The 26,377-nt window shown below is 40.9% G+C and overlaps 1 protein-coding gene across 2 annotated transcripts in view; it reads left to right on the top strand.

Moving 5' to 3' along the window:
• Window positions 1–4,775: 4,775 nt before the first annotated feature.
• The window catches only part of ZNF827 (zinc finger protein 827), a 134,778-nt gene continuing 113,176 nt past the window's right edge, over window positions 4,776–26,377 (top strand). Inside the window, exons 1-3 of one of the 2 annotated variants that reach the window (XR_012835228.1) lie at window positions 4,776–4,864; window positions 10,573–10,657; window positions 17,490–17,588. Coding sequence is in view for 1 of the 2 variants with exons in the window: in XM_075751249.1 (XP_075607364.1) it covers window positions 10,648–10,657; window positions 17,490–17,588 (109 nt within the window). In the remaining variant the exon portion in view is untranslated. The remainder of the gene's footprint in view (window positions 4,865–10,572; window positions 10,658–17,489; window positions 17,589–26,377) is intronic. The other variant, XM_075751249.1, reaches the window with a different exon arrangement.

The raw sequence follows: 26,377 nt of genomic DNA, 5'->3' as shown, positions 1-26,377 counted from the left end.
TCCAGTATCTCCTGTTCAGTAGTAGCCAAGACACAGAAACCCAAAAAACTGTAAAGGAGCTGTGGCATTTTTCCAGACGTAGATTTCCCTGGGAGATATGTCACTTTGGCCAAAGTGAAAATGCACTGCTACTCTTTACCTCAACGGAGTAAATATACTTACAAATAGCAGTAGTTTTATGTGAGTACAGCTGCTCTTTTAACTCTCTGGATAAAGACCTGAATTTTGGGAGCTAAAGGTTATGAATTCATGTCCCAGTTTCCATGTGGAGATGCGTGTATACATTTGGCTGGAAACAATGCTGTCTGTATGTATACAGCCATGGATCATTGCAGCAGCACAAGTCAATTAGCCTTTGTGACACTCCATCATCCTGTGAAATAATTTTATGAATACTTCAGGGAATGTTGTCTGAAGGACAGTGCTGAGAACTACAGGACACAAAGGGTAAGGCTAGCAAAATAACCACCTTTGCCACAGGTTTCTGGACACTTCTGTGTTTACAGACACCTGAACTTCTCTACGGTTCTTTGGTCTCTCGTGGGAAGTAAAAAGGATAACAATTAACCTTTATTTATTACAAACCACAAAAAGCAATAGGAGAGTCTCTAAGGTGGCATGCCTCATTTGAGCTTTCCACTGGTGTCTGCAATGATAGACGTGTCATGGAAGTCTAGATAGGTAGAGCTGAGCCTGCTAATTACAATGTATTTTTATAGGCCCCATTTTGCTTTTAAAGACAATGATACACAGTAGTCTTCAGTTTTGACCTGCAATGTAGGAATGGGACGGGTGTAAGACCAATCTCCAGTCATTCTTCAGTGGTTCCATTTCACTAGAAGCTATTCTGTGAAACAACGAAAGACTGCAGGTGGTTGTTCTCTTTTACCACCAAAATGGGGTTTTTACATTTTTTATTTCCATCCCTCCCAGAAGTCTAAATGAATCTCTCTTAAGAAATCCAGAAATTTTGTAACCTTTTTTTTTTTTTTTTTTTAAATTTGCCAGCTGCAAATTAAACAGACCTCTTGTCTGTTTTTTGTTTGAGGGGGGTTTTTTTGCCTTGCTCTTTTTGGAAGGGAAAAAGTGTGCACGAGGAAAACTTTTAATTTTTTTTTTAATATGAGTTGAAAGTTGAAAAAGTAACAGGTTATTAGTTTCTAGTTTTAAAATTTGTGGTTTGAGTTTCTCTCTGATGAAAGTGTGAGAGCTTTTTTTTAAATTCACTGTTCTGTGTTTTGTTTGTTTAGCCTTTTTCTCCACTGGAGAAGTATGAAAAGGCTGCTTTTCTGAATAAAAACAAGTGTAAGTAAAAGAAAGTATCACTTTTTCCTTGGGTTACCCCTCCTGCCCAATTTTGAAATATAAAAGAAAGTTTTCATTTTACAGAAAGTTAACAGGAAATTATAGTGATTTTTCTTCTGCTCCATCCACTGTGCTTTCCTTCCCTTTTCAGTGTTTTTCACTGAAGACTCTATATGTGACATTGCACACTGTTAGGAGGTGAAATTAATGTAGAGATGAAGTGTTAGACATGTGGGAGGCTTATTGGGGGGCAACAGATGAGAGTAGAAAGAGAAGAAAATAATTGAGGGAAAGAGCTAAAGATTTAATTGTTTTGTTACTGTTTGGCATGTCTTGGAAAGAAATTGAGACAAAAAATGTAGGATAAAATTAAATGAAAGTTTATGCTAAATCCAAAAAAGAGTATTTTTTATAAATAGACGCCCCCAGTGTAAAAACTACGCCTTTTCCTGCAGGAGGCTACGAGATGGCCTTTGGGCCATTGCACCCAGTTCTCCTAGCATCCAACAGATGCTAGCATCCATTAGACTGGGTTGGAACTGAGGACCCCGACTTATGAATTAACTCACTTCCTGTCTGCTTATACAGGGATCCTCTCAATTATCCCCTGCAGCCTCGGGGCCTTTCAGACCACCTCTGAGTGCCAAGCTCATGGCTGCAGCTCTTGCTGTCTGCCACCGCCGCTGCGGTTCTGTCCTGGCAGGGCTCACTGCAGGCTTGCTTGCTCCTCTCCTCCCCGGGCTTTAGGCATCTCCAGCTTCACAGCTTTGGCCTGGCTTTTACTTACTGCCTTAACTACGTATTCCTTGACCAGCTTCTTTTCTTGACTTTGCTGAAGCAGACGATGACATCTAATCCTGGCCCACATTTCCAACATCTTGAGATTCATTACTTTTCACAGGGAAATATTACCGCTACCTCTTCAGCTTTTAAAATTCTACTTAAGCAAAGGCAAACTATAGGTCTTTTATGCTGCACACATGACACAGTCTAACCATGAATTAAAAACAAGACACTGTCATTAAAAGCCTACTATTGTACAAGTTTTGATAATTATATGCAGAGACAAGCAAGGTAATTATTCTATTTGACAGTGCTGTGCAAGCCTCATTTGCAAGGTTTAGTTCAGTTGTGGGCACCAGGTTTGAAAATTACCTCAGTATGTTGGAAAGAGTTCAGTTGACAGCAACAAAAATACCAAAAAGTTGAAAAATGAGGCCTATGAAGACAGGCTAAGAAATTTTGGCATGGTCTGGCTAGAAAAAACAAAGCTGAAGGGAGGCATAATAATTTTAAAAATAACTAAAAAGGGATGTTATAAGTAAAAGAGGGGTCAGTCTTACCAGTGAAAAACAACAGGACAAATCCAGTCGAAACTGTAGATTTAGGTGAAATGTAGCTGGTATGTTAAGGCTAGCTCCATCTGAGGGTTATGCCAGAGAAAACCAGGTAGAAGGTTAGATGTTGGGGTGAGGACTTTGTGGTGGCAGTCAGTCTCCTTCTGTCTTTCAACTCAAGTTGGTGGAGGAGGACACCAGGGGTTCAGCTTGGGGGGCAGGAGGAGAACAACTCATGCCATGGGGTTTTTGGGCTGGTACCCCAAAGTTGTCCCTAGCCAGCAAAATCTAATTACTTGGTTTTCCTTCTTCTGAATCCACAGAAGACTGAGGCAGTTTTCACCAGAGCTGGCAGGTACAGTTTGACTCTGGCCCCACTTTGTTTCTGTAGAACTAGAAGAGGCTGTCAAGGGAGTGCAGAAATGGCTGGCTTAGGTATGGTTGAGGTGAGATTTGGTATCTCTCTCGTAAGAAGAGTTTAGGAGTAATGAAATCAACTGTGTTCCTTGCAGAAGAATGAAAGTAATCTACTAACAATCCTGTGTCACAGTATTGATTCTGTTCTTATATTTTCAGTGCTTTGAAGCTGCTATGGTCTGTTGGTTCATTAAGTTACATTTACAGGTTGTCCCTAAACACTGGCTTTTACATAGTCTGCATTTTAACACTCTTTAAGTGCATATCGATATGTTCTGTCCTCTGTGCAAACCACAATCAAAGAAATGCCATTTCTGCAATGGCTAATGAGGTACCAGAGTGGTAAAATAAACAGAAGAAGGAATTACACAGTGTCAGAAAGCTCGACCAAAGAAATGTCACCTTCAGAGAAGCAGCAACTGAGAAATGACCTTTCACTTTATTGACAGTATGCCAAATTTGGCTGGATTTAGACAAGAACCTACAATTACTGAATATTTAAAAGTGTATACTCTTATTCATGAGGAAGCTGAATAGAGTTGAAGGGGGCTTATGTCATAGAAGCATATATTATGAAAGATGTGTTTGACACACTGACAAGTACCATAACTGAAATTACATTTGAATTATGCAATTAGATTTTAGTAACTATACATACTATTAACGATTTTACATTATAGAGGAAAGGATGTCAGGGTCCTGGTGATTGTACTGACCTCTTGTGCCACTGGGAAAGATGTAGAGAGGCTTCCAAAAGAGCAATATAGTTCCTATTTAATCTTTAAATAAGAAAAAAAGGACAAGGAACCATTACTGCTATTTTATTTCTCTCAAGTCTTCACCAAGGAGGCATCCCATTTTAATGTGCATTGCCTTAAATTTATACATATTAGTAAAATATAAATCACTGAAACATTACATACTTTAGAATTAACTTTGCACTGTATAGCAGAACTTATGAAGTGTAGTATGTGCGTGTATATGAATCCTCAGGATTATGTAACTAACCTCTGGGGGTTTCTCACTTTAATTCACTTCATCTCTGATACAAAAATAAAAAAGAGAAAAGAAAACCCTCCAACAGATTACTTAAGATCTCTGTAAAGATGTCATATCCATACAGATATTCACTTATCATGCCAAAGGAAGAAAAAAAAAAAGATGACAATTTATAATGTAGTTTTATTTTTAAAATAAATTAATAATTAAAGATAAGTAAACGAAGGTGAGCATGCAGAAAATAGTTGGCTCAAGACAGGTAGGGGAAAAAAGCCAAACAAGATTGCAAGCATTGGTGTAATTACAGGGTTTTTCTCTCTCCTTGAAGTCCACTAGTTATGCTGCAACTTTGGCAAGAAGCCTAATTGTTACTTAAAATTTTTACTTCCCTTCCAAACTGGGAGTGACCCTTTCAGAGTAGGTGCAGCCCAGTTCTTCAAATAGCAGATTGCTCAGCAGCAACTGTACCAGAGCTGGTCCTTTATCACTAGTTTGGTCTGGCTCATTTCAGTAGGTAGCGCAGTACAACCTTACCCTTCTTCAGCCTCCACTTCTGCAACACGCAGAAAACTATATTAAAAGCATGTTCAGTTAGATTCTGGAATTAAGCCTTCAGGATTTAGGAAGTGCCAGTACAACCTTATCTCAGTCCCTTGGGTATATATGCCTTATGATAATCTCCAATTATATGATTATTATTTTTTGCAGTGGGATGCAGGAAAGGAACACTGATAGTTCAGTGAAAACCAGTGGAAACTCAAGTTCAGCTCTGGGCAGTGGTCAGCAGCATACCAAAGTGCACACAGGTACTCTGGCCTATCTTTAACAAACTTGAGCCCCTGTTTGTCTCACGCCCCATAAGTTGCACCTGTCCCAATCTTTTCCATTCATCACCTCCTTTCCTGTTCTTTTTGCTTAACCTCAGCTCCTGAGGCTTCTCATCCTAATCCCAATCTCTTTATCAAGCCAGACCTCGTTTGTCTTCAGAGTCTCCTTTCAGAGTCTGCCCCTGACATTCACTCACTTCCTTTTTCACACTGAGGCATGTTTCTCCCAATCCATTCCCCATCTTTCTTTGGGTGTAGTTTTCGTTTTGTGTTTTAATAAGACAGATTTCTCTCCTCTACTACATAGATTCCTACAAGTCACTGATGTGACCCTGTTTTCACTCCTGGTGTCCAGAAAGCTGAGCGTGGCCATTATAAAGAATGTCCTTTTGAGCTGCCCTAGGTGTTGGAGCTGCAATGTGACCGTATACTCCATAGTGTGGGTTGTCTGGTCAGCCCTCTAAGTTCAGGGAGGGTTTAGGTGTTTAAGTTCTAACAATTCTCCCTTGCAAATAATGATTTTCTGTTCCAGAGCCTGGGGATGTAGAACATTTAGAAACATTCTCAAACATATTTTATAATATATTTTTTGCAAGTCTCATTCTCAGAAGGAGCTGAATGAGGCAGTCATCTGACATGAAGAATTTCAGCTCAATCACTTAACATTTGGTCAAGTTATATTCAGCTTCTTATAAAATAATAGAGCAGAAAACAATGAAAAGATCCCATTCTGGATTTGGTCTTGAATGTACACAACACTTCATTCAAGAAATAATAATGGGATAGCTGCAGCCACAATATAATGAAACTTAAAATTAGAGTGGGAGAGAGCAAGCTAAATAAATGCAGTACACAGATTTTCAATTTAAGGACAAGGAACTACATAAAAATGAGGCACATTCTTAAACAAGAACATTATAAGGAGCAGTCTGAAAAGGAAGAAACGTAAAAGCACCCTAAAGGCTTTAAAAATTACTGTGTTTAAAGCTTAGGTGAAAATTGTGCCACAATTCAAAAAGAAAACAAAGCAGTCCAAAAATCCCCTGCATGGCTCAATGTGAAAATGATGTAGTCCATCAAAAGAAAAAGGAAGGCTTTTAAGAAATAGAAAGCTTGCTCAAATGAGAACAGGAAAGCCCATAAAAATGGCAGGTCAATTTCAAACAAGAAATTAAGAAAGCTAAAAAGAATTTGAAGAGACCCTTGCAAAGAATGCTGAAGCTGATAGTAGAGAATTCTGTAAATTCACCAAAAGCAGGAAGCCAGCTGAGGATTAGTGGGACCACACAATGGCCAAGGTGTAGAAGGGGCTGCAGCAGATGGAGAAAGCTCAGTGAGCTCTATGAGCTGTTTTTTTACAGCAGAAGCTGTCTGATTTACAATTCTGATGCATTCTATGTAGCACATAACTGAGAAAAAATAGATCAATTTGAAATAAATACACAGAATATATTGGTCCAAATAGATAAGTCAGATGTCAGTAAGTCACCTGGACTGGATAACATCCACCCAAGAGTCCTGAAGGAACTCAAATATGAAATTGCAGAACTGATGGCTATGGTGTATAATATAATAACGAAGAGCCACTGTGCTGGAGGGCAGGTGCGTGGCCATCTACAAAATTGCCAACTTTATCTACCAAAAGGGCTCTGGATGAGATCTTGAGAACTACAGACCAGAGAGCCTTACTGTAATTTCTAGCATAACAGTAGAGTACCATCTATAATAATAATAATAATAACAATAATAATAATAATAATAATGAATAAGATCAGTGAGCACATGGATAAACTTGGCCTCTTGAGAAGGAATCAAGTTGGCTTCTGGGTTGGGAAATCCTGCCTCACTAAGCTGAAGTTCTTTGATGATGACAATAAGAATGTGGATAAAGGGGATCCATTGGACATAATATAGTTGGATTTTTCAAAATGCCTTTGCCAAGGTTCCAAAGAATGGAATGGAATGGTTCCAGTTGGAAAGGGACCTGCATCATCTAGTCCAGCTGCCTTAGGTTATTAAAGAAAGTAAACTGCAGTAAGACTGGAGGAAAGGTCCTTGTATGGACCAAAAACTGAACAAAGGACGGGAAGGAAAGAGTAGGGATTAATGGGCATTTCTCAGGATGGAGAAGAGTCAGCAGTAAGGGCCCCCAGGAATTGGTCCTGGGACCAGTTTCATTCAGTATCTTCATCAAAGAGCTGGAGAAAGGAATGAACAGTGAAATCTTCAGATTTGCAGGTGATACTGACTGATTTTGCATAACACGTTTTCGGGTAGATAAATGATCTAATTAAAAATCATCTAATCCCTACCTACGTGATGTTGAACTCAGAACTGAGGTGCTGAACTCCTGAATTCAGGAAAAAGATCTTGGAGTCATTGCTGTCATTTCTCTGAAATCATGAGCTCAGGGTGCTGTGGCAGCAGAAAAACCCCAAACCAAACCAAAACACCCCAAGGAAAGTACTTAGTACAAAAGAGAGACGACATTTTGTCACCATACAAAGCTGTGATGCACCCACATAGTCAGTACTGTGTGCAATTCTGTTTTTTGCATCTGAAGAAGTGGGCAGTGGAAGTAAAGAAGATACAAAGAAGGTCAGTCAAAATGCTTGTGATGATGGAGCAACAGCCTTGTGAGGAGAGACTAGAATAGCTGATATTCTTCAGCTTGGAGAGAAGGGTGAGGGGAGATGTGATAAAGGTTCACAAAATCACAGATGTAGTGGATTAACTGCATCTTACTAGTATCAGAAAGCTCAGAAATTAATTAGGTAACTTTGGGGACAGGATGTGCGTTAAAGGATACTAGAATGACTACGCGGGAGGGTAACCTCTAAAATCTCCACAACAACAGTGGATGCTGGAGCAATGCAAGGGGAATGCATTGCCAAATTTACATTTGGCTCTCCCTAAATAGCTTTTCCTTTTGTTGTTATCCCCACTGGCTTCTCCATTGTGGGTCAGGCATTAGCCAACACCCCTCCACCCCCAAATTTCCCAGGGAGAAAGATCTAATGGAAAAATAAATAAAGGAGAAAAAAACCAAAACTGTTTGGGGATGCAAAAACAACTCATGGTGCAACGGCTTAAAAAAAGGGATGGGGTATAAGAGTATCAATAATACATAGATAGGGAAGTGGAGGGAAACAGAGGAAAGCACCCGGATGTGCCTGCTGCTCCCTGTAGAGCTCCAGGGATAAAAAAAAAAAATGTTGCCAGAACACCCCCTTCTCCACATGCTTTTTCCTGCTGTCAGAAACACAATACCAGGCTGGATGGATCATTGGTCTTACCCAGAGGGTGTTTCTTATGTTTGAATGGTCTTTTATTTGAGGCATTCTTGGCCATCCTAGAATTCAAGAGAAAGACTTGTGACAGGTTCTACAGAGGCTTACTGTATAATTTGTTTCTGTGTTAAACTTTAAAGCACAGACTCAATTTCCAACTGAAAAAGTATAGGGTATTGGACAAGTAATGCATAGAAGAAACTGCTAAGGGAAATACTTAGGATGGATATAAGAATGTAAAGCTGTATCTCACATAAATCAGTGCTTTTTAATCCTTTTTGATTTCCAGTGTAGGTGTATGGCAAGTTTAACCTACTTAGAATAAGTTTGCTGCTTTGAATTTCCTTTTGCAGATGCCTTAGTTCCGAGTTCTGCAGACAACAGGTTGATAACCACTACAGAAAAGATATCATGTTGGAAGTTACCTATTTGTAGATTCTTTCTGCAAAGTAAGAGAAAATATGCATGGAGACTGACCAGATTATAATACCAATGATCACACTGTAGTAATATTTCTCTTGTAGAGCTGTGTAATTGTACAATGCAAAGCTGACTGTGGGGGTTAAGGTTTTAGGCAGATGCTTGTCTGTTTAGAAAAGCAGAGGGAAGGCTTCAGATATCGTGTACGGTCTTCCCCCATGGTATGTCTGTTCAGCTCAGACTTACAACGTCATCATTGTCACAAACCAAAATAAAATCCTAGATGGTGAGGCTTACACGTCAGGAAGTAGTTTTGTATTTTTTTTTTCTCCAGGGCCTAATAAGGATAACTGTGCTTATCCTTCTTTGTGATTCCTAGGTGCTACTGAAATAATGGTACTGAAATAATGAATGCATCCGCTTCCCTTTCTCTGATACCAATCAAATGCCACATTGTGAAACAGCTCTTCAGCTATAATAAATCAACGTAGGTCAATTAAAGAAAATTTCATTTACAGGGAGTGAGAATTTGTTGCTGTATTTTCTATGTGATAAATAAATGAACTTGATTTTTAAAAAAAAGAAAAAAAAAAACCCCTGTATCTTTTGCTATGTAACAATTACGCAATTATTTCTGGTTAAAATAATAGAAGATTGCTGGAGAGCATTTGGTGAAGAGAAGAATTAGATAATAATTGGACTCTAAAGCTAAATTATATGAAGACATGCCACACATTAATTATTTTACATCACCCACTTTCCCCTGACCACAGCATGTAGGCCTGATTGTGACAGTACCAACATATAGTCCCATCACGTATCAGTCCTATTAAAAGAGAAAGAAAGAGAGATCCAGTTAGGCTATTTTTTCATCTTAATACCACTGCTTTATCACTTTATAATTTTGAAATTAAAACCTTTTAAGAGAAACAATACCACACTGCTAGAATAAAGCTTTCCGAAATTGCGTTATCCTGATTCCCATCTGCCTCACTCTTCTGAGAGCTGCACCTCAAGTACTGTGTTGAGTTTTGGACCCCTCACTACAAGAAGGACATTGAGATGCTGGAGTGTGTCCAGAGAAGGGCAAGCTGGTGAAGGGTCTGGAGCACAAGTCTTAACAAGGAGCGGCTGAGGGAACTGGGGTTGTTTAGTCTGGAGAAGAGGAGGCTGAGGGGAGACCTTATCACTCTCTGCAACTACCTGAAAGGAGGTTGTGGTGAGGTGGGTGTTGGTCTCTTCTCCCAAGCAACAAGTGAACAAGAACAAGAGGAAACGGCTTCGAATTGCTCCAGGGGAGGTTTAGATTGGATATTAGGAAAAATTTCTTCACTGAAAGGATGGTCACACATTGGAATAGGCTCCCCAGAGAGGTGGTGGAGTCACCATTCCTGGAGGTGTTCAAAAAGCATGTAGACATGGCACTTCGGGACATGGTCTAGTAGACATGGTGATGTTGGGTTGACGGTTGGACTTGTTGATCCTAGAGGTCTTTTCCAACCTTAAAGATTCTATGATTCTGTAGTCATTTTTGGCCCTGCAAAACTTGATGATGTTAATCTGGTTAAACATTATACCTTCTTTGTATAAGTGTTAGTGTCCCCACCAAGATAAGATGGTAAAATCAGGTCCAGTGCACCCATTTGCCTCTATTATTCATTGAAAAGCGTGTGTGTGTGCATGTGTACACCTATAATTGATACAGTAAAACTTTTGAATACTGAAGTGTACATTGTAAATTGGGGGGTAGGGGGGAGAGTTCTGCCTCTTTTTCCTTCTATCCTTGCCACTCTAAGTCTTCTTTTAGCTCTTTCATTTCCTTTATTTCCATCACTTGTATTTTCATTCTCTATGCTTATTTTTGGCTTCCTTTTTCTTTCTCCATAGCTATCCCACTCTTACCCCTTAGTATTCTGGTTGTTTAGTGTTATTTTGAAAATGGCCAATATACTCACATTTCCAGTCAATTTCATTTAGGACCCAACTGTGATCATCACTGAATCTGAACGCTCCCTTGCTTTATGAGGGCCAAGGAATACAGCACAAGTCTGCATGACTAAAGGTACTATAATCTGGACCTTTGTGTTTAACTGATTATTTTTCAGATTAATTCATTTATCATTTGAATTGTAATTTGTGTGAGAAATTTTATGGAAGAAAAATGAGTAAAACACAACGGATAACTGCTTCAGAGGACTAATTGTTCACAGCCCTCACCTTTGTTTCATACATCAGCATGCACCTTTTGTAATTAAATATGTGAAGTTCCTTTGAAATAACATGGCCCATGGAGTATATCCCTGAACTGCCTGCCCAGATACACCTCCTGGTAAATGAGATAACCTGGGACTTGTGGAATCCAGAGAGTATTTTTGGACGTGGTACTGACTGGAGTGCTACTACTTAGCTTCCTGAACCCTTTCTTTTATCTGACTCCCCCCAAAAAGCAGCTTGGTTTTACAGAAGCTTGAATGCATTTCATTGGCCTGAGGCGGGCTGACACTTAGGGGCTGCAACAGAACTGGCCAGTCTGTGCCTCTTGATCTGCATGTGGCTCTTTAACTATTCAAGTACCACTCCTGTGCTGGCTGGCACCCAGGCTGTGGCGTAATCCCTGCTCTCAGAATCAGTGAATCAGCGAGAGCCTCTGAGGCCCAAATATTTCTCTGGCCTCTGCCTGTTTGCCTAGCTGAGCCCCATTCCTTGGGTGAACTCATCACCAGCCTTTCTGAACTGTTCCCATAGCCTCATTGCTCCAGAACAGGATAGGCATCTTGAGGCTTTCAACACAGTGATGTTTTTGATGAGACATTTGGAGGGCTGAGGAGATCAGACATTCTGGGAAAAGACTGAAATAATCTGATAGGTTATGGTTTTAAATTAGATCTTTCCCTCAACCACAGTAAATCTTTCCCAAGCCATATGATCATCAAATTACCAATACAAATGGGAATACAATTAATAGTGGTACCATATCTTTATAGGGAGCATCACATTTTTTGCCAGGAAGGCATACCTTTTATTCTATTAAACTGAGCAGAAGTCTTCTCCTGGGCCTCGTCTTCTCTGTATGGTGCCATCTTTTCAGGAATACATCATCATCAGAGTGCTTTGTCCCAGTGATGTATTACACTAATACATCTGTTGCTTTAATGATATATAAGTGTAATTCCTTATCAGAGTGATGCATACCAATGATCTATTACTCAAAAGGTGGTGCCATTCAGGAATGAAAGAATTCATGGACATATTCAGTATAATTATACAGATAAAAGCCAACATACATTACACTGGAAGCTGCTTTCATGGAACCAAGAACACCAGTATTATGCTAGCCTGTTCAGTGCCATTTTCTAGTGCCATTGCACTGGATTTGTAATGCTGAGGTTGTTACATCTCTTTTAAACCTGTTAAATATACTAAGAGCAACTACCATTAACCTCGGGTCACTGTGAAGCAGACTGTATCCAGTTACATTATTTTTACTATATAGTAGTACAGTACTTACTTATCCGTAACCATATGAAACCAAGTAACATTAACCTCCAGATAGTCTGAAGAACATATCATATCTCATTATAATAATCTGGGCTTCATCCTTTGCTTGACTTTAATTACTGTCCATTCTCAAACATTTTTGATTACATGACAGTTGAACTTCAGCCTGTCATTAACTATAGGCCTCTTTAATATCAGCCTTTATTTTCTTTACCATTACATTTTTTTTCATTACTTCAGCCACTGAAAAACAGATTAAGTCAGTCTCATTTACATTGTTCTGTGTAATATGTTAATTAAACATTTCAAAACACTATCCAGAGATTGTGGCAAAAAACAAGTTCTACTTTCTATTTTTTAAACTTTCACTGTAAAGAAGGGTAAAAAATATAAACTGATGATATAAAAAACTCAGAGCTTTTTCCCCTGTGCCTTAACTTTCTCACTAATTGAGTCCAAGCTAAAGAGAAAGACAATCAGAACCACATTTTGGCTTGTGGTAATTTAACTGAGGTATAAAGTATTGATTAGCTTATTTACTTTTCCTCTAAATACGCTTTACTCCGAAGTATGAAGAGTGTTGCTTAGTAGAACACTAAGACCTCTAACTTGTTTCAGCTCATCAGAGCAGGGGGAGGTGTGTAGGTACCTCTAGAATTTATGCCAAATAATCCAACACAAAACAATTAGTAACTTACGTACTGACAGAAACGAGGGAGAAAAGGACAGGCAAAGTATTTATAGTATGTAAATACTGCATTTTTTTTCCTCTTTACTTTCTCTTCTGTTATCTTCAACTTCATTGCTAGTGACAGGTATAATTTTAATTTGCAGAGAGGGTTGCTAAAGCAACTTTCAGGAATGTATTTAATCAGGTGGTAAACTGAATTCAGAGAAGCTATAAATGGGGATACAGTATGATGGATGCAGAACATCCTACTCTTTACATTCCTACTCCTCCAAGTTCACTCAGCTGACCTGTGACCTTCCAGTTTGGAAACTGCTGACCCAGATCTTTCTCCTGCCCCACGGGGGTGGGGGGATGAAGGAGCAGAAGCTGTAAGAGTCTGATGCAAGTAAACTGCCCTTATCAGTAGAGCAAGACTGAGTAGAATAGCTTGTGTGTTATAGAATGGCTAAAGCAGAAGGTGGCATAACAGGTTACAGTAGAAGGTGAGGTCTGTGGCTGTGTAAATGAGGCAGCAAGACACAGATCAGTGCAGAACTCCTGGGGCATCAAGTGGCAGTGGCACTGGTGGGGCTTTTCTGTCAGAAGGCTTAGCACAGCCAAACTAAGCCTTGGCTCGTGAAGTGTCAGTGTCTGAGAGGAGATTGCTATAGCTGAGTGTCCCAGTCATCGTCCTGTGAAACACTGTGGTGTTTTTTTTTTTCTTTTTATACTATAATCTCACTTATAATGTAGGAATTCATAGGTAGGGCTATGCTACCTGATCTCTGTCAGAGGTGGAAGCAGCCTGCTAATAGAGCAATGCAGGAAGTATGGCTGCAGTGAGAGTCCTTCAGCAAGAAAAAGGGACAGATTTAGTCTGATCAAGAAGCCTGCAAGTTACCTAATTGCATCTTGGGGGGTGAAGGGGGAAAGGCATCCTCTTTATCTGGCCTGAGAAACCCTAAACCTCAGTAGGACTGACCTCCGGGGCCAGGCTAGAAATCGATATTTTACCTGAAAGTATAATTGCTCAAGTCACTGGACTAGGATATTTGCAACCTTTCCTGCTCTTCTTATCTGAGGAAACTGGTTGTTTCACTGAGTATTTACTAGGACTCAGCACTCCTGAAAGTCTACTAGATCTGGCAGCCGAAGTTTCTGTAGTGTTGGCCTCCTGGTTGTGGTGCATCTAGTATGTTTCTTGTAGAAGTCTGATGTATCATCTGTCTAATAATGCCTTCCAAAGCATTATTAGCAAACACAGTAACTGTTAATTCTGATAAACTGCAGGTGAGCAAATAGACCTGTGTGTAACTTGCTTTGTGTGCTGAGCAGTTGGAAGGGACAGATTTGGCATGGGAAGAGAGACTAGCAGGAGGGCTTCTGATACTGTTGCTCTTCTTATGTACATACTTACAGACCTTATGCAATAACATACACATTAGCAGCTTGTGATATGTAATATATTTAGGGTCACAACAGTCTAGTCAGGTAGGGAGTGTGTTAGTCTTTTCTTAAGAGATGGAGATCTGTGTGGAGAAAGAGAATAGAGTGAAATGCTTAATAGTGTACGACTGCCTAGAGGACTGTAGGCAAAGTGTGTGGTCTTACCCGGCATGGCTTTAGTGGCCATTCAGTCGTAGGCAGCCCTTGTTTTCTGCTTTAGAGGTGCAGTTTGCGGGGTCTTTGGGAACCCATCTGAATGATGAGTGACTTTGGGGTTTTGTTTTTCTGAGTTAATTTTAGCAACATCTGTTGTCCAATCTTGTTCACTGTGTGCTACACAAATGCTTTTGCTAGTGTGGTGCAGAAAAGGAGGAATGATAGACAAGGTGGGTGGCAATTGCTTACATTTGCTCAAAGTGTACTGCCACTGAGTGTCAAATCATGCCATGTTAGTAGGCTGTGTCAGATTATGTGTGATGGCTTAGGACACAGCACTCCTTTTAGTTAAATGGCATTCCTTTTAGTTAAATGAATGATGAAATGCTAATTGATTTTTAAGAGTTGGAGCTTGCCTTTAAGCTAGGTTTAGCTACCTACAATTTGATGTTTTGGGCTGAACCAGTCTTTCAGTTCCCTCTGTAGTCCATGGCGAGCAAGGCTTCTCCAGAGAAATTCATCCTACCTTCCACAAGATGGAGAACAATTGCCAACTGGTAGTGTTTAACTCTTTCTTTTGACAATAGGTAACCTAGAAATCTAGGTTACATTAAATGACTAAGTCTATCATAGTGAAGACTAGCAGAATTTGCATTTGCTATCTGCTGCCTAAAACTCCCCAAGGCTGGTATCTTCCCTTAATTTCAAAAAGCTTTGAAACAAAATCTGGCACTATTACATGTCTGAAACTCTGTCGACAACAAAGTGGCTATATTAGCTGGAATTGGTTTGAGAGAGGAGAACTGTGAGGTGACACATAACCCCTGACAGCATATGTGTGTTCCTCTGGTACAGGCTGCTACCTACACAGCACAGTCCCTGGCAAAAGCTTAGTATTTTACCCTACGTTTTGTGTTTCTTAAAACAGAAGAAAACCCCCAAACCCAACCTAGGACAGTAAGACTGCAAATCCGAACTAGAAAATGGTAAGGCAGAAAGTGAAACCAACAGAACAGAAGCAGGAGGAGGGGGTGCCAGGACATCAGAAACGGGTCAGCAACCTCTTAGGCTGGATCAGGAGCAGCTGGCTGAGTTTGCCTGACTGTGTCTTAGCACCTGGACTGCAAAATGCAGTGGCTAAGGTGAAAGTACATGATTAATTCTGCTGATTCTGTAATGGGAAAATTGACTTCTGGCAAAGGGATGGAAAGAGCAGTTGGGGGTAGTAAAGTGGCTCAAGTCTTGGAACAATTTGCTGTGGTGCATAAGAGCTAGAATCATTAGCCTCTATGAGCAAAACCGCAGCTATGAGCAGATCAGTGAGGATTTTGGCATTGATTAAATTGGGACCGGGATTTCACTGTAATTACTAATTATGGCAAACATGCAACAGTTGTGCTGCTGCTTGGAGCTGAACTGTTTGCTTCTGGGTTTGTTGGTTTTTTTGCCAATGATAGAAGCTGGTTCCTTCCCTCTCCCAGCTTTTCAGCATGGGAAGCAGGGCTCATAAATCCCTGTGCTACTTGCTTTTAACATGTGTGACTTAAAAAGTAGGATTTGGCTGATGAGGATAGATGCATGGAAGGAGCATTCAAGCAAATGAATGGTGAGTTCTGCATTACTTTCCTCTTCAGCCCCTCAGGTGCTGCTTGCTGACCTAAGTGCATTAAATAACTGCATAAAATATTTGTGGATTACCTCTCAGGTACAGTAGAAAAAACTGATTTAAAAAAAAAAAAAAAAAGGACTTGTAGCAGAAAAGGGTCTTTCTATAAAATGCTGGTACTATGTCAGTGGTAATACAGGCATTCTCATCTCATGTTGACATGATAGCCGTTTCTGTTTATAGATACTTCTTCAGGAGGTTTGGTGGTTTTTTTTTTTTTTTTTTGATTGGTTGGTTGGGGTGGGTTTTTGGTGTTTTTTTTGTGTAGAACAGCTTTCTTCTGTTTCTGGTCTAGCTGGTCTCCAGAGAGCTGTGATAGTTAGTAAAAGATATATGAGCCTAGAAAACAAGTTCAGAGAACTGGTGGCTTCATCAGGACGATTGAAAAGAAACTGTTAAAATTTGAGGTTATGCCTATTAGGAAGTCTGAGGAAAAGCTGTTTTTCATTTGGAAAAGAACACTGTTTGGGAAAAGTGTGCAGAGGACTGTTGATTTATCAGAAGTTAGTTTTTTCTAGCAATGTTGACTTAGCTGACCAGCTGAATACCCCAAATCAAGTTATATATGTACTGGCTAGTGGGCCCATCTTCTAAAGCAGAACAGGAACATATTTGGTAGGACTTCAACATCAGGATTTGATTTGCATTTTTCCCTAACACCCACTCCTGAAAAAAAAAAAAATATGCTGAGGTGTTCTACAAAACGAGAGGAAAACCAATACTTTGATCAGCTGCACCTTGTAAGTCTTGGTCACTGAATGCCTGATTGCCACCTGAGTCTGTGCTGGAATGACAGCTGGCATACTTTATTTTCTGGTCTGCCTGGTTTCCTTCAGAAGGAAACTCATGCTTTGAGAGGCAGAGAGACTGGTGACTAGGAGAACTTCCTTGCAGTGAAGATGCAGTCTGTGGCAGACGGACAGGAAGATAGCTGAAGACTAACAGTGAAGTCCTGTTATTTTAACTCCTTAGCATTTGTCCTAAATCTTTATAGGATGTTTCCATCAAAAACACCCAGGAAAAGTTATTACTATTTCTGTAGAAGAGAAATAAAACTGACCTGTTGAAAGTGGTGGTGGGGAAGATACAATGAATTGCCCCACACTTCTGTCTGCCCAGACTGTGCTCAGGGGCTAGTATTCAACCGTTTTTACCAAAAAAAACCCCCTGAACCTACCCAGCTCCCTTCCCCCCAACCTAAACCTTACCTACATCTAAAACTGCAATCGGGGGAAAAAAGTCTCAGCTGTTATTTATTTTTGCAAGCACCTAAGCTTAGCTTTCACTGTTAAAAGTTTTCCAGATTCAAAATGAGACCAAACTGTAGCACACAGTTTGACCAGAGATTGTGGTTTAGCCTTGTCTGAATCAAGATGTCCACCAGCCTCCACTGATGGAGGCAGTGGTAAGCGATTGGGCTGCTCAGAAAAAGCATCAGTAACTACTGTTTTCTTCCAGGTCAAAGGAGCAGAGGAAAAGCGAAGAAGCTAGAAGAAGAGTTGATAACACACAGTCTGTCATACTGCAGACCACTGGTTAGTGAACTCCGGGATACAGGTGAGCTAAGTTCAGTTTCTTAAATGAACTGGTTCTAACCTGTAACTTACTTTATAAAGTGTGCCTATATTACCTGATATCTGGCTATTTAGGATGGGGAAACTTGTTGAGGAAAATGCGTAAACAGCTAGTAAGAGTAAAATCTGTTTTCCACTTGCCCTAGGCAGCTTCTCAGTGTGTGGGCTGGTCACAGATCTGGTTCAGAGGCACCTACAGTCATGAGCTACGTAGGGACCTCGGTAGCTTAATACAATTCTGGATTCTGCCCTAGAGGTGAGACTACAAAAACACCTTTTTATTTTTTTAACTGTTTTTTCTGTATTTGTGCATTATGTGGTGCTTTTTCTCACATTCAAATGTGACTGCATCAGCAATGCTATTGCTATGACCAATTTAATAAGATGAACAAGTAGAAGGTGCTGAGCTGAGGAAATCACTCTCTGTTTTCAGTGGTAAACGTAGCAATTTTCTAGATGCTCAGTAAACGGTCATTAGAAAGATAATAAAAATGGTAGAACTAAAAAAGGTTAGTAGTGACAACTGAAAACTTGGCTCTTGAATCCAGGATAAGTTGGCACATTCAGAATGACTCCTTTATTTCCAGTGTGCGTCCTCCAGTTCAGAACTTTAAAAACCCACTGGTTTAGGATTGTACTGACTATTGCAGGCTATTGAGTTACAATGGCATAATGAGGTAGCTGACTGTGTGCTTGTCTCATCTTTGGCACATTTGAAGCAAAACAAAGGTATTTTAGTCTAACACATTGTACTTGACATTGTAACAGTCTAAGAGGGTGTGGAAGAGCAGATAGGGAAGTTCAGCTGATGAGCAGCAATTTACTAAACCACAGTAATTTACCACGTGGGATTATCTATAATCTATATCCTAATTGTTGCATCTAATTCTTTCTCTGACGCTGCTATGGAGTGTGTGCATTTTAACAGCAGTTGCTCTCTGTGCTTTCCTGGTGGGTAGTAACGTTCATGAATACCTTATGAAGAAAGCTCTGGGGCAGAAATTCAACCACCAAAAAAGCGTTCTGGTAGTACAATGGTTAACAGCATTAGTATTTACACTTTTTTACTGGTTTGAGCTTAATAGGTGAAATTCATAACCGCTCTAGAGGAGTGTCACTTGCATCTTCTGTGTTAATTCGCATCTTCTGCATTAATAATGAGCAGTTCCGCAGCTAAAGCCACATGAAAATAGCCCAAGTGAAAGCTACTGCTCAAGTCCAGTGGCAAATCTTGCATGGTATCAGACTGGGGAAGCTCGTGAGGTGTGAAGGGACAGACAACAGCTTTGGTTCACCAAGAATCTAGTAATGTGGGGAAATTCTAGAAGTGCAGGTGGGCATGCTGTTGTACTATCTTGTTTTCTTTAAAATGTTGCTACTCATGTTGTAGTTTTAATTAAGCAAAAGGAAAAAAGTTGGCTGCTAAACAGAGCATCTTTGAGCACATGGTGAGGCACAAATTGAGTCACACAACCTACCAACGAGTTTGGGTTATTTTTAAGATGGCATTGATTAATAATTCTGTGCTGGGGGTTTGGGGGGTTTTTATTTGTTGGGTGTTTTTTTTTCCTAATTCTTGTGTTAATTTACTCAAAAGCTGACGTTACAACAGTTTGCACAATATGGTAGCTAAAGGCTTGCCTGAAGTTTTGCTTTAATCATCTAATTTTTAGTGATTCGGCATATTTAAGGAGCAGAAATAGTAATGTAACACAGTTATGTGTATTTCCAGGGGACTTGTTTTGTTTGGGGTTTTTCAATGGCACTTTTTTTAAACACAAAGGAAACTAAACATTTCCTCTGAATGAAGAAGCCTGGGTCCATCAAAACCATGTTAAGAATCCCTGTAAGAATCGGAGGTAAAAACAGAAGAAGCAAGGAAAGCTGAAGTTGGGGCCGGAATCGCCCCAATAGCCTCCCTATTCGCAACACAATGGGGCATATCCTTAACTCATTTGTAAAAATGCTGCCGTTTTGCATGCTAATGAGGTGACTTACAGCCCCCTTCACCTATCACCTAGACGTCCCCGTTCAAACGCGCCTTTGGCCGTCCTGGCAGGGCACACAGCGATGCCTGGCACACAAGGCCCGTACCGCTGCCTTCCGGGGGCCGGGCCGCGCTCAGGAAGCGCCTGGAAGGGTGCCCCGGCGGTGGCTCGCCGCTCCCACCGGCACCAGCCGCTCCCCACCCCCGCAGAGCAAAGCCGGCCCCGGGGCCAGGGGAGTAGAGAGGGGTGCCTGCCGCCGCCTCGTTCTTAAAGGCAAAGGCGGGAGCCCCTCCCCGGGACGGCCTGCTGCCGGGGGCGGCCTGCTGCCGGGGGCTGCCGTGTCAGAACGGCACCCCTCAGGTCTCGGGAAAGAGACCCACAGAGCCAAAGGAACGCTTTGGAAGAGTCGGTGCTGCTATACGTGCGCTGGCTCTTCTCACCTGATGCCAGTTTCCTTCTGTTCAAATGCATCAAAAAAAGGTGTGGTGGGTTTCAAAGGGTAGCTGTGTCTTGGGGTGATGTGAATGATGAGCTTGGTCTTCCTTAGTAAGATGTAAGAATCACTTAAATTCATGCAGGATTTTTATTCCTGCACCTGTAAAAAAAGTCACTATCTTATCTTCAGTAGTCTTAACCTTATCACTAGGAAACAAGTATTGGCCTATAACCTAATCTTTCTGCATTTGTGACTTTGTCATCCTTTGCATATTGACACAGCCTTTTCCCTTGGCAGACTTTCTTCCTTTTGTGAGAAGGATTTTGAATACAGGAGTTAGGATGTTGCCTGTTGTAAAGGACAGGTGAGCAAGGCCTGAAGAGTTTCCTGGCTCTTGGATGTGGGCCAAGAAAGAAACACCTTCACTCCAAGTGTCTGATAGTATAGCTGCCTCAGTCTGGGTTCTGAAGAGGTGCAGTCCCTTAGGACAGAGCTCTAAAGGGTAAGGCCCTTGAGGATTCTTTAATTTTCTTTCTGCTCCTAATGGTGTGGCAAAATCACGTTACCACTTCGTATATAAGACGGCTTTCCTGTGCCAGTAAAAACCTGAGGCTTGGTTGTACAAGGAGCAGCTAAAAAGAGTAAGACACTCAGTAGTATGGGAAGCCCCACTGAGGACAGTGTCACTGAGATAATGGGAGACTTTAACGGGGCCTGGAGATGAGCAATTTGTCAGAAAAGGTCAGTTTGAAAAGTGTAGACAGCCCGTTTTGAAAGATACTGGACAGAGAAGTCTTTGTACTACAGGAAGTTGTTGAAGGCACAGCAGTTTGGAGGTGGGAAAGAGTTTGATAAGGACGTTTGATTTTTAGCAACAAATTAAGCTAGAAGCTTTGAATTAGATAGGATGGTTGATAAGAGGAAGAATATAAAGTTTAGATATTCGTGTAGGTTATAAGAATGTTCTGGGGCAGGATGAAGGGGAGGGATGTGCCTCAGTCGTAAAGATAAAATGGGAGAAATGGGAAGGAGTAAAAAACTGGATGAGGCAACAGTTCAGAGGTATTTGGGGAAGAGAAAGGCCCCTAAGCTTAAAAGGTTCATAAGTTAGATATTCTCTCAGATTATTTCAGTCAGCTGAAATATTTGAGCCATCAAACCAAAAAGTGTTAAGACTTTCCTTGCAACCTAAAATGTCTTCATCTTTTTAGCATCTTCTGGGGGTTTTTGAGTAGTTTGTGGGTGATGTTTAATTTTGTTTGGTTGGTTTTTTGTTTTGTATTTTGGAACCTGGAGTATCTAGCTCCAGGTAACTCATTGGACTTTATTCTTTTTAATATATAGGCACTGAGAGCATAAAGCAGGACCTTTGGTAAAAGACCATGTGTTGTAAAGATTTCCAACAATGTCAGCAATGAAGAATGCCAGTCTTCATATTTTTATATTCTCCAATGAAGAGTGTGATAAGCTCTCAACATTTTTAATAAGTTGATTAAAAGCTATGGAAGGGAGGGAAATAAGTTGGGGTCACACTTGACCCAGCTTCCTTGATTAGCATACTGAGATGGGCAGCAGAAGTAATTCTGTCTGATGTGGTATCAGAGCTGTGGGGACTGGAGGGTTGTATGAATCGTATAAACCTGATAAGCCCTGAACAGGAGTGTTCCTGTTATATTTTCTGCATTACTCTTCTCCGCTGAGCAGACTTTTTTTTTTTTTTTTACACTAGCAGATCAGAAAGATGTTCCACACTGTTTCTTCCTAATCTCAGTTCCACTGGTGCTGTTTTCTCTTGGAAAGCTGCACTTGAGTACCTTCCTGGCCCTCTTCCCAATTGTTTTGCTACTCAGCTGATGAGTTAAAAGCCACTGATTTTGCTTTTTTCCCCCCATGTAAATGAAAGCATCCCAGTACCTCCCCCCTGAGTTGACTTGATTCAGCTCTTGTAGGGTTCATGAGGCAGCCAAAATGTTTTATTTCTGGTGCCTGCTGTTCTTGGTGCTTTGGGGTAGAGGCCACCTAACTTAATGGTTATTGAGACCAAGAAAGCTTACTTGTTTTCTCGTGAGTTGCCATTCAATACATTGGCATGAATAAAACCTCCCAAATGTAATAAAGATTTCCAAGAAAACCCAACTAAAGCATCTTCAATCTGATAGGCCTTGCACAAGTCAACGGCCTTGCAGGACCTCTCCTCTAATAGTCATTCACTTTGATTTATTTTTTTATCCTCTGTTTGATGACCTTCACAAGACTACGTGGGAGATCTGTACCTTCTCTGGCCAGGCAGGAGATATGGTTCAGGCTCCTGCCAGCTACCATCGATTTGGCTTGTGCAAAATCCTCCCCGTGTAGGAAATATGGAAAAAGTACTCCTTCCTTTACTTTAAGAACATTTCAGCTTCTCTCTTCCCCACTTTCTTCTTTAATACAAAAATGTGTGTGTGTTCTGGGACATATACAAAGGAATAAACAGATTCACTCAAATGTTTTCTAGTATATTCTTCCATTTTCAAACCCTCAATTCTTCATCCATACAGTTCCTTTTCGAGGAGGGAGCCATACAGAGGGGCAAACCACCTGCCCCACAACTCCTTCATTTTCTTAGTTTGTTGATCCAGCTGGGGGGAGAGAGGTGTGGGAGAGTGTCTTGCGTGGGACCGTTACTCCCTCTGCAGGCAAGAGCACGCTACTCTGCTGAGAAGCCACCATGACCTCTATGCAGCGCCTTAAGTCTTGAAAAATGCTGCTGGAATCAACTGGTGTTTCTCAGCGTGCAGCAGTATCCGTATCTGTCCCAACATCTAAATGAGGAAAAAGAGTAACAAGAAGTCAAATTATATGGATAGCTCATGATTTTTACTTAGATGAAATAGCAGCCTTTAGGACTAGCAGCCAACATATATGAGGGGATGTACGAGTAAGCTGTATGCTTACTGGGAAGAGAATTGCACAAAGGAAAAATGGGTGCAGGTTAGCAAGAAAAGCAATTAAATCTTGTGGCTGCATCACCTATGGATCAGGTATGTGTTGGTGATAATGATTTGCTGGGAACAGCAGCCTTAAAATTCTACATGTAGCTTCGTTACTGAACTACCATGTGCTGCTGTTGAAAGCAGAGTGCATGTCCCCAGCTGAAAGGTGGAGGTAATGATGCTTTGCAAACGTCTAAGAAAAAAAAGACAGCAAACTTCCGGTGTATGCATTTTAGAGGGGTTAAAAAAACAGGCACTCTTCTACCTGCTCTGCAGTTATCTTATAGCTTCATTTGATTTCTAAAATCTTCAGGGTAGGAACCATATTGAGGGAAGAAGAGTGAGGGAGTAAAACACCAACTGTGGTTTTGGAATGATTAGTGAATGTTTTCTGTTAGGAAGTGGCTCATAAACCAGTAGGAATTTTAAAAATAAGTATTTGGACGTGAAAGAATTCTGGATATCATAAGGATATTTTCAGGGAAGAGTCCTAGTAGCTTAAAAAGCAGAGTGGAATATTTGTACTCTGTAAACTACTCCTATAAAACCAGACATGAATACCATGTTTAGGAAACAGTAAATGCTCAAGTTACAATACTTTCACAGGACCGTTTATGTTGGGAAGGTCCTCTTGAGATCATCTAGTCCAGCCTCACTGCTCAAACAGGGTCAGGTAGAGCAGGTGGTTCAGGCAACCTCTCTGGGCAACCTGTGCCAGTGTTTGACCATCCTAACAGTAAAAAAAAAAAAAGTTTTCTTGTGTTCAGATGGAATTTTCTGTTTTGGTGTTTGTTGTTTTGGTTTTTATTTGTGCCCATTGCCTCTTATCCTGTCAATGGGCACTGCTGTGAAGAATCAGGCTCTTCGTGCCGGCCCGTTAGACAATTTTACAAATGGATAAGATCCCCCCAAGCCTTCTGTTCTGCAGGTTAGACAGTCTCAGCTCTTTCAGCCTCCTCTCATATGACAGATGCTCCAGTCCGTTAATCATCTTTGTGGCCCTGTGCTGGACTCGCTCCAGAAGGTCCAGATCTTTCTTGTACCAGGGAGCCCTGAATGAGACGCAGCACTCCAGGTGCAGCAGTGCTGAGTAGAGGTGCAGGATCACCTCCCCAGACCTGTTGATGACAATCTTCCTAATGTTGGCCTTCTTGGCTGCAAGGGTGGTCAGCTTGTTGTCTGCCAGGATCCCAAGGTACTTCTTGGCAAAGCTGCTTTCCAGCTGGTAGACCCCTGGGATGTGCTGATGCCTTGGGTTATTCCTCCCTAGATGCAGGACTTTATTTCCCCTTTTGAACTTCATGAGATTCTTCTCAGCCCACTTCTCCAGCCTGTCAAGGTAGTACTTCTGAAAGGTGGTACAACCATCTGGTCTGTCAGTCACTCCTTCCAGTTTTGTATCAACTGCAAACTTGTTGAGGGTGCATACCATGGCTTTTTTTGTGTGGAAATGTAAACTTCTTCTCTCCAGGCATTACCTCTTCGCCTTTCTTCCTGCTCATGAAGTTTTGTGCTACTCTGTGTGATTTTTCACTCTTATTAGTCTACTTCTTATGGACAAATAATTTGCATCTTACTGTAAACTACAAATGTGAAAACACTGGGTGGCCTTAGTGTTGCTGAAAAGTAGGGACTAGAAACAGTATTTTCATCAAACCGTGTCAGCAGGGGTTGAGGAGACTAGACTTTATTCCTAGTATCTCAAAAGACAAATAATCTTTTCCTCTGTGCTGTTCAGTACATGGGGAAGTGCCAATGCAAGAAGATATTCCCTACAGGAGGGGACTGGACACATGACTTCATGCTCAGCACGCAGCGGTGACAGCAGGCTGACTTGCAGCCCAAACCCTTCTGCCTGCCAGTAGGTGAGGGCTGATGACTGAGGACATGCAGCATGGTGAAGCATAGCTAAATGCCATGTGAAATTCATCACACCAGGCAGGTGAAGTCTGCTAGAAGCTTGATCTCCACGTACTCCTCCTCTCCCTTACCTTAATGTGTTTCTTTTCCCTGGAAACATGAGAGCTCAGTGCCACCATACTTGTTTGTCTCCCAATGGCCCTTCTAGTCTCTCTCACCTTTATTTATGCTGTTAAGGTATTGCAAAGAGGGCATAGTTGACATCAATACTGCTAACGTCCACTTCTGTGCCTGCCTTCCTCCTGGTGTATTTCTGATAAGGTGCTATGTCAGAGAGAGAGAGAAGATTTTGGTAAATGCACAGTCTTAGATGGTAGATGAGCTCCTTGGGATCTTGCCATTTCTCGGTGTCCGGAGCAGTCTCGGTATTACTCTAGTGTTTTAACAGAAAACTAGCTAGTGAATTGAGAAACCAGAATTGATTTCCCTGAGGAATTTGCCACCTTGCTGGTGCAGCAGACTCTGCTGCTCAACGTGTATGTAACAAGGTGTTTAAGAACTTAGACACACTTTCATTTAGCAAACAGCTGTGGCTTAAAATGCTATTGCTTTGCTGCTTAACTAAGCTGCAAGACTTCACACTGAAGCAGATGAGGAGGCCAAATGCATTCTGTTTTGCCAGTTTGGGGGTGGAGGCAGTTAGCTTCTCCAGGAGGGTGGTAATGTCTTAAACTATGGCGGGTGTTTGGTAATGAGCATGTACCTAAACCTTCAATTAACCAGTGACTAACAAAATGTTAAGCAGAAGCAAAATGACAGAGGGAGTGCTCTAGGTCTCACTCTGATTTAACTTAAACCATTATTAGGATGGGGTAAAGCTATTGATTTGAATACATTTAAATGGAGAATGAAAAATGGTGCAAAAAGATCAGGATTGGAGCAGATATTTATAATTTTTTATTTCTACATTTGTAACTGTAATAGCCCTGAGCTAAGTGTTCCAGTCCCCAGTTGACTAAACAATTTTTTTTCTTACCAGTTCAGAAGTTGCTTAGTATTTTATGTTGTAAAATATTTATTTTTTCTATATTTAATCTGTACTGGGTAAGATGTTGTTGGTTTGGATTTGGAGGAGAAATTCTGCATTTCAAGTACCTGTAGTCTAATAGTCATAGGCTCAAGTGAGGTTTTTTGCAAAAATGTGCTTACAGAAATGGAGTGTGAAGAGGTGGTATAGTGAATTATGGAATTGAAAAGCCGACTGCACTTATGGTAGGATAAGAGTCATGAAGAAACATCCCATAATATTTGAGTAGCAACAAAAAGATGTGGACACTAATTTAGTCCCTCTCCAGACCTATAGACAATGTATTTCTGGCCTGCAGAACCTAGGATTATATATCAGCATGGGTTTAAGGCTAGCAGCTTTAAGTATTGATTTTTTTTTTTCCTTGAAATTAGGAGCTATATCACCTTTCCTAGGTAGTGTGCTATACTAACAGCTGAAAAAATA

The sequence above is a fragment of the Balearica regulorum genome, chromosome 4, assembly GCF_011004875.1.
Source record: "Balearica regulorum gibbericeps isolate bBalReg1 chromosome 4, bBalReg1.pri, whole genome shotgun sequence".
Classification (NCBI taxonomy): Eukaryota; Metazoa; Chordata; class Aves; order Gruiformes; family Gruidae; genus Balearica; species Balearica regulorum.
This window is presented reverse-complemented; position numbering and strand designations above follow the sequence as displayed.